Below are 18,084 nucleotides of genomic sequence, written 5' to 3'. Positions count from 1 at the left end.
ATTATCAGTCAGGTTCGCAATGTGGTGCATTTGCCTGTACTGGAAGTTACACATATTAATGCAGGGCCCTGTTCTTTGCAGACAGAAAAAACACATACACACATTGCGCCTGTTTCAGCGAAACAAAGTAAGTGACAGCCATTCGCTGGCTCATTCCCCAGGGCAATGTCTTCATCAATCAGAGTCAAGCTGTCTGGTTTAAAATTTCAAACAATGCTTGGCTGTTAACTGTCAGTTACCATCCGCTGGTGCATTCTCCATGGCAGCATCTCTACCAATCAGAGTCCACTTGCCAACCAATCAGCACTCTCTTCTCATACAGTATAAATTGTTGTTTCTCCTGACATTGGTATTTTCTTGTGAATTGTCCTGATGAGTATAAGCCGAAAAGCTTTGAGAAAATATCTCTTCCTTCAGCAATACTCAAGTTCTGTACTACCAAATGACTACAAATAGAAAACTGAAGAAAGTGAAGAAGAAAAGGGTGACCAATTCTTCTGAATTTATAGTCATCAGGGCAGGGAGATTAAATGCTGGCATGACTGGGGTCCATGACAGCCAACTGCTCACAATGAGAAATCCTAGCAAAGCTGCCTTTTTGAGAAAAGCTGTTTCTTAGAGAAGAGCTGCCTCTTAGAAATGTATTGGGGATGCCAGAAAAATGAATGCATGACAGACTATTATAATTAATATTACAGGAAATTTGTGCATTCTGGCTGCTATTACCTAGAATAACTGGCAACAGACTATTTCCTATTGCCTTTTCATACTGATTTTTCAAAACTTTGTTTTGTATTCCATGCCACACTGGTCTGAACTCTGAGTAAATGAACAGTTGTCCACGATATCGGCAACATGTTAATTGCTCTGGACATCCTGTGTTGTTTTTCATTAATCTTGCATCTTTAGTTACTGGACATCAAAACCCTCATAAACCGTATCAGTAAAAGGATAGGGGTTTTCTGAATAAGGTTCACCCCTGCCTTTGAAGTTGAAACTCTGTGTTCAAGTCCTACTCCAGGGCTTGTTGACCATGGAAGGAATATTCATGCTGTAAGCTCCAACAACATAAAGCTAATCTAGATGAATGGAAATGATTCAAGACCCTGGTTACAACTAAATATTCTACTGTCAATATATTGTATACCTCCCTCATCGTATTGCTGGTCCTACAAGGAAAGATCGTCAAAGCAGTCATATTATGCAAAAGGATGCGCACTTTGTTAACAGAGTGCCACAGTGGAACTATGCAAAAATGAAACTGGAGAAAGTTTTGAGTTTTGTTGAGCAATTTCAGTGGAGTTTCAATTAGTTATAACTTCATGTAGACTGGACACATGGCGAGTGTCACACAATTACACCTTTAATTGTCATCACTCTTTATAGCATGAGTGGGTGTGATGACTGCGCAGAAAGAGTTGGCATAATTTATCAGATTACAGTGGGGACATTCATTTGTAGGGATGTGCCTAGCTGCAGACAGGAAAACTTTTTTATTACAGGAGCTAAAAAGGGAACCCATATATCAACAGGTGCACCGCACACTGAAGCACATACTAGATTCATATAAGAGAATATATTCCATTAACTTCAGTAGAAACTATATAATGTGTGAATCATGTATGATGTGGCAATTTAACAAAATAACTCATTTCTTTCTATATCACTATATTTTTTAAGCTGTGAAATTGCAGTGAGTAATTAAAATGATATTCCTCTGCTTTTTTAATGCGAAGATTAACTTGTTTATTTTCAATGGGTTGTTACCTCTGTTAAAATAGCAAAGAAAAATCGAGTGAATGCTTTAAATGTTTGCCTGTGTTTGTATGCTAATGTCATTAAGGACCACGTTTTTCCATCCCAAAGTGGGATGTAATGGAGGCGGGATAGTGAAAAAATGGCCTCCCAGCAGATGGGAGTTCCTCTTCTGTTGTCAGAAACTTTCTTGAGAGCTGGGGAGAGCGCAGGCCTTTGAGCTGACCTGCGCCGATTAACAGGCCAAATAAACCACTTGAGGGCTTATTAAAAGCTCAAATTTCCTCTTTGTGTACCGCTCTAAATAAATTAGATAACTCACCATCTTATATCATGCCACTGACCTTTAAAGTTTTCTTCTCCCCTGACTCTCCTCTTACTTACTGCATTTGTTTTGGAACTCTGATGGAGGCAGTTGGCCTTTAGGAGCCCTTGGCCCTCAGGCACAGCGAGGACAGGAATGCAGTAAGTCGGAGGAGAGTCAGGGGAGAAGAAAACTTTAAAGGTTAGTGGCATGATATAAGATGGTGAGCTATCTAACTTATTTAGAGCAAAGCACAAAGAGGAAAGGGTAGAAGGGCTACTAAGGTGCCAGGAAGGGGCATACTGGTGGTAATCCATTTGGGGCTAAGTAGATAGGAAGAAGTAATAGCTAATGATGTCCAACACACAAGGATTACTTTAAATCTCCAACATAGAGGATGCACAATAAAGTTCTCTAGAATACTTGGTTTGGAAAAGGGAGAAGGGAGTTTACCAAGAAAACTGTGAATGTAAATGATTGGCTGACAACATAGTTTGAAACAGCAATTTTACTATCTTAGACATAGGAACATTTACAGAACCCTTATACAGGTGCCCTTTCTTTCTGCCCACTCTGGAGATGATTTGCTTCTGTTCCCACTTCCCGGTAACCTAAATGGACGGCAGACCCTTTACCTAATTAAGGTTCTGACTTGGGGAAAATCGCTGCCAGTTCCTGTTTGGCGACAGAGGTGGGTTTGCAACCTGGAATCCAAACCATCTTCCATTTCCTGTCTCCTATGGGAGAATCCGCCCCTAAGAGTATCTTCTAGGCTTTAGTCTCAAAGTGGATCATTGTTAATTCAATTGTATCATACATTCGCTATTCCTCGGAGTAACTGCACAGCCTTACAGGCTTCATCGGAAGTTGTTTCCTGTATTGACTTGGCCTTGTATGATATGGTATTATGTGCTGGAATTTGATGGACTTTCTATTCCACAAGGGAGCAGCCCATATTGTGCTTCACTCACAGAAATATATGTGTGTGCGCACATATACATCATTGAAAATATTTATCCCTCAATCAACATCACCAAAACAGATTATCTGGTCAAAATCACATTGCTGTTTGTGGGAACTTGCTGTGTGCTATTTGACTGATATGTTCCCTACATTACAATAGTGCGTACACTTCAAAAGTGGCTGTAAAGTGCTTTGGGACATCCCGAGGCTGTGAAAGGTGCTATAGAAATGCAACTTTCTTTTCTTGTATAGCTGCCATCTCCATCTCATTCATGCAAGCATTCACAGGGGATGGTGCATTTCAATACACAGATGACAGAAATGTAAGTTACAACTTCTGGCTGATTAGAATTCAAAACTCTTCAACATGCATCAGCAGCTAATAGTTTAAAGATTCACTGTTTCAGATACACTCACATACACACAAAAATCAGGATTTTTTTTCCAGAGCTTTCATTGTGCCTGCACCTTTAATGTTGCAGTAGTATTTAAGGTTCTAGAAGTGCCTAGTATTCCTGTTCCTTTCCAACATATGCTCACCAGTACATCCCCATGGGCACCTATATACACTTGGTTTGCATTCGTTTTACGGTATTCAAATTACTCATGAAAGGAAGCATCGGGGTGAACAGTTGTCAAAACTACTCAGGTAATAACAAATAGGATTGATTACCTGGCATCCATTGCTTACATATCTATCCATAGGCTTTGCAATTGTTCCTGCAAGCAAACTCTTAGGGCAGAATTTTTGGCTCGGCGTGTGGCTGCGCGCCTGACGCAATCAGACGCGAAATCGCGCGAGATGACTGTGAGCGAGTGTCCCGACATCATCCTGCGCTCGGGTCATATTTCGGTCGGCGGGCGCCTGCAAAAGTCAGAAGCGCGCCCGCCGACAATTAAGAGGCCAATTGAGGTAACTAAAGATGCAATTGTCTCCGATTTTTCATGGTCCATCCAGCCTTACGGTTGGCAGATGGGTGAATCGGCCAGGCGGACTTTTCTTTTTTCATGAAATGTATCATCCAAGGACGGGATGAGGTTTCCATTATTAAATGAAAGAAATATAAAAATCTATGCCCAGCATTTTTATCATGTATATGTTCAGGTGACTGACTGTGATGCTTGCACATTTTTTTCCCCTGATTTTAAAAACTTTATTGAGTGCTTTTCGAGTCTTCAGCTCCAAGGCAGCTCTCTGCCATCAGGAAGCTGTCTGTAAGCCCTTGCCTGTGCCCGCGGTGACATCAATGACCCCCCCCTCTTCCCGCCCCCACCCTGGCAGGCCCTGAGCTTCTCAGAGCGTGTTTCATGCTGGCTGCCCGTTAATTGGCCAGCCAGCGTGAAATCGCAGTCAGGGGCCGATCGCAGTCGGCGGTCAGTTCCCGGCCAATCCCAGGCCCACCGATCGCGCCCGCCTGCCGAACTCAAAATTCTGCCCTCAGAGTTTGCTGATTTAATGGAAAGGTGTAGATTGCTTGGCTGGTATCTGCTGGGCAGCCTCTGGGCTTGTCAAACTTATTTGTAACTGACCCAGCCTTATTTAATGGTGAACGTTGCCTTTTTAAACTTCCTTTTTTTCCCAATGCAGACTTTTCAAGATGAAGAGACAGGTGGAGCAGTGATATTTTGGTACCTTTTTGCTTCACCAGTTGATCTAAGCTAACCTTGACCTGAGAAAAATGCTCTGTGAGCCTCCAGTCTCACACAAAACTTCTCAATCCTGGTGCATTAATTTTACTTCCAAATCTACTAGAGCTTTAAGATGTTTATGATTTTGAAAAAACAACTGGAAGACAATGGAAACTTTGTAATCTAATGAAATCTGGAGTCCAACCAGTTGCACTGAAGATGCGCCCAACAATGCCATCTAGTGCAGACTAATAAGGAGGATTTCTACCTAGCATGGGTCAGGTGGGTGCAGCTGCCACTTTGGAGATAACTTTGGGGTTAGCATCTCCCATGCCAACAGAAAGTACAGCCTTGACCAAACCCAGTACTGGTCTGATGAGCCCTTGAACAACTTTAAAAAACATTTGTATTTCTTCACCTGTTGTAGGATGCACACATCCTTGAGAATGCTGGTGTGTCTCCACTCACTTGACATACTAGGCAACACAAAAACACCCAGCCCGGCTGGGAACCAGGAAAGGGAACTCCTGGTTTTGCCCCTTACAATCTATTGAGGAAACTCAGAAACAGTGGATAGCTGTTTCCCTAAGGTCTGTGGCAGTTTCCTGCTAGATTCATGGTGAGAACCCAGTGGAAGCCTATACAATTTTAGTCCTTTAATTGCCTGGAGTTTGTGGTCAGCAGCAAAGGAAGGGTGTCCATCGGTGACCTTGAAGAAAGCCTCACTGAGAGATCTAGCAATCTTTGTGGCGAGAACATTAATTCTCTCAATGTACGATCGATTGTAACGTAATGGGGATTGCCAACATTGAGCTCCAATGACGTCAACAAGCTGTCCAAGCAGCCAATCACGTTAAAGAATTCTCACAGACAGCCAACCAGGAAATGAAAAGCACTAAAAATCAAATCACTTTAAAAAAAATTTACGCAGAGCGAAATAAGGATTCGGACATATAGATTAATGTAGAAGCTGAACTATCACGAGAAAACTGAAAAAAGTTATAATTACTTTAAAAATCAGATTTAAAAATCCAGTAATTAATCATAATGGAGGCACTTAACAACACCATAAATGTTTATCAAGGCCAGATTGATTATTCAGCAGTTGTTATTACTCAGATCACTGTTTAAAAACCCAGTCACACCATGGGTCGAATAAGGCTTGACTTTTGATGAACAGCGATGTTAGGGCAGAAAAGGGGAATTTCTCACCAAATCAACTAATTTCACTGGTTGCCATCGCAGAGGTGGAAGGGGTATCCACAGCAGAGCCCGTGTTGGAGCAAATGACAGATTGCAACTTCAGGGTTTCTGTGTTTGTGCTTGTGCTAAACACTGAAGTTATGGTCAGATTTAGAGTGATAATGAAAGTGAAGGCTGACACATTGCCATCAAAACCTCCACAAATTCCAGGCAACATTCTGCATCTTAGCTACCATTCAAACAGAGTTAATTTCATAGCTATCCTGAAGAGCAAATCATACCTAGAACTTCCAGATCAATATTAAAAGAATAAGATGAATACATTTCACTTTGGAGAGAGAGATGCCCACAACTAACAATTAAAAAAAACCTCCTTGCATCCTTCCAGAAAGCCTCAGGTTTCACAGTAACTCTCGCTGTGCCACTGTAACAGAAAGAAAGAAACAAGGTGAATAGTGGTAGCTTATTCCTGTGCTAGGGTCTTCCCATGTTTCAGTGCTTTTGAAATTTGATATTAGTCTAAAAGTCATTAGAAACAAATGGAGTGCTATGAACAATCTTATAGAAGATAGGATCAATCTGAAAATGCTAAAAAAAAGCACAATGTATGTAGGAACTACATATTTAATTGTAGCAAGATGCACACCCAAAACCAGTGTAATGGAGGAGACTTTACTCAGTCAGTGATACGGAAGTACAATGTCTTGTTTGGATTGAGTACAAGTTTCTGATCTTATGCCACATATCATTTAGAAATTAGAAATACATCACAGATATTGTACATTTTACATCATCTGACAATGAGAACATCTGAAAATTTGGAAATGTTATTTTTAGAATATCTGAAGGTTTTCTACCCCTTCTGCATACTGATGCTATAAGTGTGCGCACAATTCAATGTACCTAATTGATGCTGTGTAGCTGCAGTTACTCAAAGGATCTACTTTTACATTATTATCAGGGTTTTCCCGAAGATTATGTGTCTGCATCACCCTGCCTGATTAATGAATCAGGGTATGTTTGCTACAATAACTAGTTAATAATATTTTGTTTAGTTTTGTTTTATTTCTCTGGTCTCATGATGGCAAATAACATAATAATTGGGGCAGAGTAATTTTGTGAAAGGAGAGATATTACAGACTTTCTGCTTTCAGGCCAGACCAGCTGAAATGTCTCGGAAATGGGACAGGACGTGTAGGAGATATTGAAACACAGAGCCTCTTAGCAGGACCTCAGAGTCACTTCCATTTTGCCACATTTCTGGCCTAATTAAGGTGGAAACCCTCCCCCGATAGGAAAAATGCAGGAGTTTCATGTTAAAATGTGTGAGCGCTGGTTTGAGGCCTCACTTGTCCCTTTTGTCCTCTTACAGTGTGTCTAGAAAGGCAGAAATTAATGGCCATTATAACTGGATATTCAGGGTTTCCTCTGGCTTTCAATGGAAATAAAAATTGGAAGAGATGCAAAACAGGTTGCTGATTTGTCATCATCCGTTTTACACCATAGCACAAAATCAAAACCTATCTCAGCACTCAAATGGATCTAGCACTATATCTTAATCTTTTAGGCATGACTTGCAACAGATGAAGAAAATCAGTTCCTTGTTAGATGTCTGCCAAGACATTAAAACTTTGCAAAATGTAACCAGTTTGACACAGGAGTACATCACAATATTATTGTAGAAATCTCAGAACGGAGACTATTCCAGTTTATTGTTTTTGTTACTGCATATCAGAGCTGTCTATTACCATCCCATTTCCCGGCCCTTTCGCGGTCCCTTTGAATTTTTTCTTCATCAAGTATTTCTAATGAAAATTAATCCTTTTCTGACAATGGGAGATGATTTCCTCTGTGTATCGGGTATAGCAAAATCAGAAACATATTTACAATTTCACTACACTCAGGACACAATGAAATCTTGTCCCAACTAGGAAAGTGCTACTGAGGCATCTACCTGGTTTAAAATTCTAGTTAGACAACTCCACATACATGCATGTACAAAGGCACACACATGCAGAGACCTGTACACATGAATATGCATAAATACTGTCACACATGTGGAGACACACGCACACTCAAACTGATATCCCTTCTGTTTTGTGTCAATATGTGTGTTTGTATCTGTGTGTGTGTGTGTGACTACATATATGTGTGTGTGTGTGTGTATGTAAGTGTGTGTGTGTGTGTGTGTGCGTGTCTATCTATGTATGTATGCATGCGTGTCTATAATCACAATAACGTGGACCTACACAGAAAGGCATACAAACACAGGTGGAGACATTCATACATGAAGATTCATACATTATGTACACACAAACAATGACACCCATATATACATGAATACTCATACATGCACACACATGGAGATACACATGCATACAGGTCTGCCCCTACTTTGTGAGTTTCTTGCTGATGTAGACTATTTTAGACATTCCCTTGTTGACTAGTTTGATTAGAAATGCACAGACACACAATTTACATGGTGGTATGTATTTATCTCTACAGTTCTGAGCCTGTCTTAGTCTCAGGGTCACATCATAGTCTCGCTATCCAACTGCTTCTGGTTTTCATGCTCCTGGCAGATGAGCTGATAAGGTTTCTCATTTTCTTCAATGACAGAATTTCCAACTTCTGCATCCGGTGTGTGCAGTTCATGCCTTGACAGGTGCTCCACAATGCCTGCTCCCAATGAGTCACCAAGCACATTAGTGGTAGTTCGCAGACGATCCCTGAAAAATAAAAGCAGCATTTATTTCCCCAGTTTCCGGGAAAACCTGATAACCTTTGCTGAATAATAGAGTTGTATCTTCTTTGTGTGAGCCTGCGCAAAGAGAATGGACACTATCCCCAGGAATACATTGGTGAATTAAATTCTAATAATCTTGCACTGATTACATCAGGAGAATAATCTCTCTCTCAGGGCGTCAACGGAAGATAATACTCTGGCCTTTGATGTCATCCATGAGACCAGCCATCAGGGGATAAAAACCTTCATCACAAAAACAACAGATTGGATTGCAGTCTTTTAGCTTTGTATGTGGTGTCAGTCAAAGTGTAACTGGTTGAAAGGAAACTTTGTGGCATGTATATCCATCCACTTCAGAAATGCTGGGTAGCTTTACCATGGCGGATTTTACAGGGGCCCAGACTTGTTTGTCTGCTCCCAGGTCATCCGAACATTGGACCCTCTTATTGATCATTTCAGCTTAATTCTCTATGCATTCCCAATAGCTCTACTGCAGGGAGAGTATAGTTCACTATCAAACAGGGAAACCCTCCTTTGGTGCAGTTTGTGAATGAGAAGCTCCACAATTGTACCACAGAATGTGGTGGTTCTTTGCTCATGCTGCACTATTTCTTGTATCTTTTCTTGTAACTGCCACCTCCTTGAATTGCAGCTTTAGCCCTTTGAGAGGATATACCACATGCCTTTGAAGAATTGTCAATGGGAGGCTTAATCCAGGCTAGGAGCTTGCTCCCTATAATCAATTAGACTGGCCCTGAAAGATTCCACTAGTTTATTATATTTTGGATGCACGTTGAGGTCACAGCACATTAGTTCCATAGTTCAAATTTCTGTGCCAGAAAATCTATCATATAATGACATTTTTTTTAGTCGTTTATGAGATGAGGTATTGTTGGCAAGGCCAGCATTTATTGCCCATTCTCAATTGCCCTTGAGAAAGTGGTGGTGAGACACCTTCTGCCATCTGTGTGGTGAAGGTGCTCCTATAGTACTGTTAGGCAGGATGTTCCAGGGCTTTAAACTAGTGATGATGAAGGAATGGCAGTATTTGTCCATGTTAGGTTGGTGTGTGACTTTGAGGGAAACTTTCAGATGGTGTTTTTCTAATGTGTCTGCTGTCCTTGTTCTTTCAGGTCATGGGTTTGGAAGGTGCTGTTGAAGGAGCCTTGGTAGGTTCAGCGATGGTAATGTAATTGAAGGTCAAGGGGAGATGGTTAGACCCTCTCTTATCAGAGATGGTTATTGCTTGGCACTTGTGTGGCATAAGTGGTACTTTTCACTTATCAGCCTAAGCTGTTGCCCAGGTCTTATTGCTTGAGGACACGGACTGCTTTATACCTGAAGAGTCTTGAATGATACTGAACACTGAGCAATTACCAGTGAACATCCACACTTCTGACTTTAGGATGGAGGAAAGATCATTGATGGAACAGCTGAAGATAGTTGACTCTAGGCTGCCCTGCAGAACTCCTGCAACAATGTTTTGGGACTGAGATGACTGGCCTGCAATAACCTCAGCCAACTTGTGCCAGGTATAACTCCAGCCAGTGGAGGGTTTTCTCCCTGATTTGCTTTGACTTCAATTTCACTGAGACTCTTTGATGTCACACTTGATCAAATGCTGTCTTGATGTAATGGGCAGTCACTGTCACCTCACTTCTGGAATTCAGCTCTTTTGTCCATGTTTGGACCAAGACTGTACTGAGGTCTGCAGCCAAGTAGCCCTGGCAGAATCCAAACTAAGCAATGGTGAGCAGGTTATTGCTGAGTAAGTACTGTTGATAGCACTGTTCATTACACCTTCCATCACTTTGTTGGTGATTGGGAGTAGGTTAATGGAATGATAATTGGCTGGATTGGATTTGTCTTTTTTATGAACAGGTTGATCCTGGGAAATTTTCTTCTTTGTCAGGTAGATTCCAGTATTGTAGTTATGCTGGAACAGCTTGGCTAGAGCCACAGCTAGTTCTGGAGCACAAGCCTTCAGGTTAAAGCTGGGATAAAGTTCCAGCATTTGATTTGCATCTAAGTATTATAAAAATGTCTTCTGTGTACAATCTATTTTCAAATATCAAATGGACATCATTGTAATATTCCATTCCCTGAATGGGCTACTTGGAGTTTAACAAACAAGCTCAAATGTATTACTCTAAATTGCATTCCAAGAAAATCACTGGCTGCCTCTGCCCCTAACTGCTATGTTCAGTTAGGTAAACAAAACCTTCTCTAATATTAAGTAATCTTCAAGCCAATTAATCAATACTGAATAGTCCTTCACTAAATCTTTATAATTAATAATTTAGTGCAGACACTGTAATGTTAAAAGGCAAGAACAATACTGAGCCTGCATACAGGAACCAGTCCACTGCGATGATCAGGGTGATGTCCTCCGTGGGAAGTCCAACGGATGTCAACACTATCACCATGGTAACAAGACCAGCCTGTGGTATTCCTGCAGCTCCAATGCTGGCTGCTGTTGCAGTGATACTATATGGTAAAGAAGAAAGCAGAGACTGTAAACATATTCAAGCTGAACAAAGATTTCACACAATTGAAATTATTAGAATTTTTATTAGAACAGTAGAAGACCATTCAGCCCCTCAAACATGTTCTGCCATTTCATTAACTCATGGTTGATCTGCACCTCAACTCCATTTACCTGCCTTCGCTCCATATTCCTTGGTACACATACCTGATAAAACTCTATCTCTCTCACTCTTGAAAATTTCAAGGGAGCCAACATCTCTTTTGAGGGAGAGAGATCCATTATTTCCAATACCCACAGAGGGTGAAAGGAACTTATGAATTTGAAAGATTATTCTTACCAGTTCTTATGGCAACTTCTATGTCTTAGATCCAAAATACCAGGGTTCCTGCTCTGGTGATAAGAGCAGCACTGTGATACATCAGAGGAAAAATTTTCTCCCCGTTGGGGGTGCGTTGGGGGGGGGGGTGGGTGGGTGGGGTGGGGGGGGTGGGTGCTGAGCGGGAGCAGGCGCACAGCCGAAGTGCTGAGCACTCCCTGTGCGGGCGGGGGAAGAGGCTGAGTCAGGGCCTGCGCTCTTCCACGCATGTGCGTGAAAGAGCGCCGAAATCTCCCACAGAGCTGCCTCAGGGAGATTAGTTTGATTATGAAAAATTTAAACAAAGAAAAAAGAAACTATTCAGACTTGTCCCCTCATGTGACAGTGTTACATGAGCTGGGACATGTCAATGAATTTTAAAAATTTTTTTCTATTCAATTTATAAACACTTCATGAAATCTCATCACGCCCATGGATGAGGTTCCATGATAAATGTGAAGGCCACCTAGGCTCTTCGCCTGCTCACCAACCTTAAGGTTGGATGGGCAGCCCAGACAACCAGCTTAATTAGATTATTAATGGCCTTAATAGGCCTTTGATAGTTCGATGGGCGCGCAACCGACTCCGGTGCATGTCTGCCGAACTGAAGATCTGAATGATGCGTCATTTTATGCGTCGGCTGGTGGGACCCGCCCCCGCACGCCAACCAGAAGATTCAGGCCAGGTCACTTGCGGCTATTGACGTAGAACTCCTCCTGGAATCTGGGTCAAGTAAGCTGCCAGGGCAGCAGCCTGTGCACTTGTAGGTGCAACGGAGGTGACTGTCCTGACTGCTGGCTGGAAAATCAGACCAATACTCTCTTATAGAATCAGAGAATGCTACAGAACAGAAGGGGGCTATCTGACTCATCGTGGCCATGCTGGCTCTTTGGTAGGGCTTTCCAATCAGTCCCACTGCCTGGCTTTTTCCCTGTAGCACTGCAATCTTTCTCCCTTCAAGTATTTATCCAATTCTCTTTTGAATTTTACAATTGAATCTGCTTCCACCAGCCTTTCAGGCTGTGCATTCCAGATCATAGGAACATAGGCCCTAGGAACAGGAGTCGGCCATTTGGCCCTTGCAGCCTGCTCCGCCATTCAATAAGATCATGGCTGATCTGGTTATGGTCTCAACTCCATGTTCCTGCCTGACCCCTCAATACCCTTGACTCCCCTGTTTATCAAAAAATAAATTCAATGACCCAGCCTCCAACTGCTTTCTGAGGAAGAGGATTCCATATACTAAAAACCCTTTGAGAGAAGAAAATTGTCTTCATCTTCGTCATAAAAATGAGATCTCTTATTAATAAACTGTGGCCCCCAGTTCTAGTCTCCCCCACAAGAGGCAACATCCTCCTGGTATTTGACCGATCAAGTCCCCTCAGGACCTTGTATGTTTCAAAGGCTAACTATGTAAAAAAATGCTTCTCCATGTCACAATTCACCTCTGGTTTCTTTGCCAATCACCTAAACCCATGTTCTTTGGTTAACAACCCTTTTGCCACTGGAAATAGCCTCTACTTATTTACTTTATCAAAGTATTACTGCTTCCTGCTCCCTCCAGTGGAGGGAACAAGAGGCCTTTAAAAGGCTAAAGATTTAAGGATGTTTAAAAATGCCATCTTTCCAATAGAGAGAAAAAGGGTATTGAAGATTGGTGCCTTTCTCTTTGTCACTCTTGTTTTCTAGGGAGCCCGTAATGTCTGAATTCCTGGGCTAGTTGTGAACTCCCTCAGGCATGCCCACAAAGCAATCTTTGCCAGATTTTACATGGGGTGAAAACCTGGTCAGTCTGGTGTCTCCCTATATTCCACCTTCCAACCTACTGGAATTTCAGGTCTTCATGATATCAGCCTGTCACCTGCAAATACAGATAAAGAGAAGCTCACATACAGGAGAGGGGATTTTTCACATGTAATCAGTGTGGGTCTTTGGTACTTGTGAATCACAATTAGTAATTGTAAAATTAATGATAATTAATGATGATTAATGATTGGTCTGATAGAACCCACTCCGCACAATACCTAAGTACTTTCTCCCACACTAAAATGCAAGTAAGGCAACAATACTACTATCCTTTGGCAACTAAGGCTGGATAAGGGCTCTTTAGGAAGAGTTGTGATCCAAGCCAATAAATCCACTGCACCAACAGGAGCCTCCTGTGAAATAATAGAAGTCATTGGTATCCAGAAGCCAAGGCGACCTATCAGACCCAGCATATCAATGTCATAGAGGATGAGACTGCTTATATCTCTCCCTATGACAACCCTAACAGAAGAGGTACACTATCAACCAAGCACACATAGAGAAGGATTACACTGGCCTCAGAGGGTCAAAGCACAGAATAAAATTGGTATACCACGTAATAGTGTTGGTAAATAAATAGTACCTTAACTACTGTGTGTGCTTATTACATTTTTAGTAGATCCAATTTACTCAAATTATACTTACAGAAATAATTGCTGATTCTACTGATTAACACTCATGCAGACATATATGAACATCAGGAAAGGTGAAAGATAAGAAGAAAAGGTTATTTGGCTCAACAAGCCCAGCAACAATATTCCAGCTCATCCAATCTCACATCTTTGGTATTCCATAGACCATCTGTAGCTTCTATCCACAAGTCTAGGATCCTACTGAACCATTCAGAGGAATTGTACAGATGTCACTGCTCCTAACGGGCTAGTTCAGGTTATTGTTGCAGTTATATCAATGGTTTTGAAGGCTCAGGGAATAATCAGAAAGAAGTGAAAGAATGCAGGGTAAACACCTGTAGAATGAAGCAGTGCTTGTACCCTCAAAGCAATTGGTTCATTGCACAGAAAGAAATCACGGAATCAGTGAATTGTGCACAAGCCCATTAAATTTTACACATGTGATGAACATACAGCAGGTTTTAGCTTTATATGAAATTGAAGAACCTCATAAAACTCAGACTAAATCTCTTAATGTATCCCAGTACTGGATAAATAATGTCAGCAACAGCTTCACACTAACATTGAGCATTTCTTAAACAAAAACAGAATTACCTGGAAAAACTCAGCAGGTCTGGCAGCATCGGTGGAGAAGAAATCAGTCAACGTTTCGAGTCTTCATGACTCTTCGGCAGATTTCTTCTCCACCGATGCTGCCAGACCTGCTGAGTTTTTCCAGGTAATTCTGTTTTTGTTTTGGATTTCCAGCATCCACAGTAGCTTTTAGCTTTTTGTTTTTATCTTTGAGCATTTCTTAGTTCATCTGCTCGGTTCAGATCCCTTTGAATGGTATCAACTCTTTTACATTTGTGACCTAGTTGTGTAAGTTGATGTCCCCAGTAAGTTATATAATTAGGGAAGTAACTTCCTCTACATTTTTTTTCTAAACAATGTAAACAGCTTTATTATGTTTGTTACATTTACTTAGTTTACTGGAATTTTCTTAATCACATGGTATACAGATTAGTGTACAAAACAAATTAAATAGGTGTTAGCCGTAAAGGTTAGTAAACTGCAAAGCTGAATCTAAATTGAAAAATTGTGATTGGACTAACTTTGATTTCAATTCAACTCCCTCTAGTACTCTACCTGATAGTGATGATTTGTCCAAAGTTTAGGTCATAATTGTTGACCTGTGCGATAAAGATGGCAGCCAGGGCCTCGTAGAGGGCTGTGCCATCCATGTTGATAGTAGCTCCAACAGGAAGGACAAAGCGAGTGACATGCTTGTCCACACCATTATTTTCTTCCAGACACTTAAAGGTGATTGGGAGAGTTGCTGAACTGCAAAAATAAGTAGATTAAACTATTTAATTCATAGTGAGAGATACAGAAGAAGAGGAAGAGAGGGGCATATGGGAAGATATGCAGAGGGGGTCAGAGAGATGCAGACAAAGATTTCTCAATGGTAACAGATTATATTCAAGATGGACAATCTTACCTGGATGAAGTGCCAAGTGCAGTGATCAACGCCTGCAATATTCCACCAATAAAAACCCAGGGATTCTTGTGGGTGACTATAAAATAAAGAAGTGGCAGGACAACGAGTGCATGGATTAGCAGCCCAATTATCACCGTCACAGTGTACATCCCCAGTTGTCCACCCATCACGGTAAGGTCTTGCATTTCCATTATTTTGCCTGCAATCAGGAAGAGGATACCTATAGGGGCATACCTGAAATAGAAGAAGACACAGCATTTCCTCAGCCTAGCAGTACCTCATCCCAGCCAAGTTTGGCTATGATTGTAAACAGTACAAAACGGACACAATGGAGATTTTCACTGGGTGGAGACAGGATGGTGGCAACTCTAAATGATGGGAGAGAGCTTACCACTCCATTCCTGCTCCAGTCAACACCAGCCTTGGAAGGGCCTTCCATTGGATGAAAGGACTTGAGTTAGGTGGTTGGCCCTTATAGTATGCAAATCAGGATCCTAGGATATACACGGGACCCAGACAGACATTTTAAGACAGCACTGGGTGGAGCATGTAATGTGCACACTCTGCCCTCTATTAGATGGAGGTACAGTGTAATAAGTACGCAGGAGGTAAATTTTAATTTATTTTTCTGGCACCATGAGGATCAAAGTGCTCCTCTGGGGTCCACAGAAATCTAGGCTGCTGTCGCACTTGGTGCCTCCCGCCTCTGAGGTTGGACCATCGCAGATCAACTTACTTTTGGCCCAGGTTGCCCAATATGGCAGCAGTTCAGGGCCAGCAGATTGTCTAGGAGATCTGTTTTCCATCTACAGCCTGCCAGCACCAGGCCAACAAGACCTAGTCCTTAAAATGGACTGAGCCTCCTGTCAGGGCTTCTGGGCAATCAGTGGGTGCCCTCCACTGGGGTAGACAACTAAAAACCCACCTGCAGTCAAAATTTATCTTTGCAATCTGCAAGAGACATTACAGGATACAGCACTGAAAGCTAAAAAGAAATATGGAGTGATGGTGCTAAGTTACATCAGGTCTATATTTTAAAGGGTCGTCATTATCTGTAATCATGATAACATGAGCTAATTCCTTTCAGTAAAATGACCAGTGGAAATTTTAGCCCAATCCGCTTTTTCGAAGGCTGATGGGATGGGAAAAAATATAAGATTTTACACCCTTCCCAAGTTTACTCTAATACAGACGGAAATACAGGGCAGGATGTAAAATCAGCATTCCACCTGATCCCATCAGTCTCCAGACTGGCGAGTTAAGTTAAAATTACCCATGTGAGACCTATGAGTTGGGGAAAAGCTAAAGCATAGGTAGAATTTAACATTCAAGGCAGAGTTCACGTACACCAGCTGGAAAACTGGAGGGAACCCATGTTGAACATTTTCAGGAGGCCCAACAAAATTTTGCAAGAATCAGGTACTTGCCTGGGCAGTGTCGGGCCTCCCATCAAATTAAGCCTGAGCAGGGTGGAAATTCTGCCCCTGGAAGCAGCTGGCCAATCAGAGGCCGGCAGCTCTCCAGTACTGGCAGTGCCACAAGGAGCGGTGAGAACAGCTGGTACTGCACTGGAGCTTGATCCATCCTGCACCTCCCTGCCTGATTAAATGGGCCCTTGCCTCTGAATTCAGCTCTGGGGAAGGATCGGGGTGCATATAATTCCACTACTGGTGCGCAGTCTTGGTCACCTTACTTCAATAAACATCGAGAAGCCTTAAGAGTGACCAGGTTGATTCCACCTTGGGAACGAAGGGCAGAGTTTTACATTTCCACCCCCCTCAGCCCCACCGCCCCTAAATGTGGGCAGGTTTTCAGGCCTTCCCACCCTTGTCTCAATTGAGACCCTTAAGTGGCCAGTGAATGGTCACTTAAGGGCCACTTCCCACCTTGGCTGCAATTTTGTGGATGGATGAAGCAGTTTGGGGATGCCCAGCATTGCAGCTTGCTGGGTGGGATTGGTTGGTGGGTGTAGTAATTATGGTTTTACTTAGTGTGTAATGTAGCTTTATGAATAATACTTGTTAGGAGAGATCACATGATCTGTAGTAACCAATAGGAGAGTCGTGCGGGCTACCTCAGGAGTCAGTGTAGAGATAGAGTTGGAGTTGAAAGCACATGTGTAGTTGCTGAGTACATTGTAAATAAACTTAATGTTTCCACCAAAGAAATGTCTGCAGCTCAACTCTATCATTAATAGCATAACTCAGCCACCCTACAACAGGTGGCTCCTTCATGGGCCTCCTTTTGTGACCTTGGGCTCCCCTCACCCTCACAGAGGTCTCCAGTCCTGGCCTTGCTGAGACCCCCCACCCCACCGGACCCATGTACTCACCTTGCTTTTGGTTCCTGGCTCCTTGATGTCCGGGACTGGTTGCAGGCCCAGCAGTGGCCACTGCTCCCGATGGCGACTTCCTCCTGCCAATTAGATGGCCGGTAGCTCTAGCAGGCAGGACTTTCTCCCCATATGGGGGCAGAAGGTTCACCTCCAGCTAATTAATGCTCCTCATAAACTTAAACGTCTGCTGTATACAGCAGGGGTGTGTGTCCCCTGCCAACTTATTCAGTGGCGGATGGGAAACCCTGCCACCCATTAAATGCTGCCTGAAGTAAAGAATGGCTAGAGACTTTTAAAATGGCTTTTTACAGCTTTCTGAGTTGGTGAATCAGTAAGATCTGATTCTGCCTCCTATATACAAACTTTAAAAAGCCCGAATTCTCTTGCT

General features: G+C 42.3%; 1 protein-coding gene across 1 annotated transcript in view; it reads right to left on the bottom strand.

Moving 5' to 3' along the window:
- Positions 1-6,464: 6,464 nt before the first annotated feature.
- The window catches only part of slc1a6 (solute carrier family 1 member 6), a 106,500-nt gene continuing 94,880 nt past the window's right edge, over positions 6,465-18,084 (bottom strand). The window contains exons 7-10 of the mRNA XM_078555833.1: positions 15,362-15,595; positions 15,010-15,204; positions 10,953-11,087; positions 6,465-8,583 (exon numbers count right to left, since the gene is read on the bottom strand). Coding sequence (XP_078411959.1) covers positions 8,385-8,583; positions 10,953-11,087; positions 15,010-15,204; positions 15,362-15,595 — 763 coding nt within the window. The 3' untranslated portion in view covers positions 6,465-8,384. The remainder of the gene's footprint in view (positions 8,584-10,952; positions 11,088-15,009; positions 15,205-15,361; positions 15,596-18,084) is intronic.

The sequence above is a fragment of the Cetorhinus maximus genome, chromosome 13, assembly GCF_964194155.1.
Source record: "Cetorhinus maximus chromosome 13, sCetMax3.hap1.1, whole genome shotgun sequence".
Taxonomy (NCBI): Eukaryota; Metazoa; Chordata; class Chondrichthyes; order Lamniformes; family Cetorhinidae; genus Cetorhinus; species Cetorhinus maximus.
Note: the sequence above shows the minus strand (reverse complement) of the source record. Positions and strands in the feature narration are given on the sequence as shown.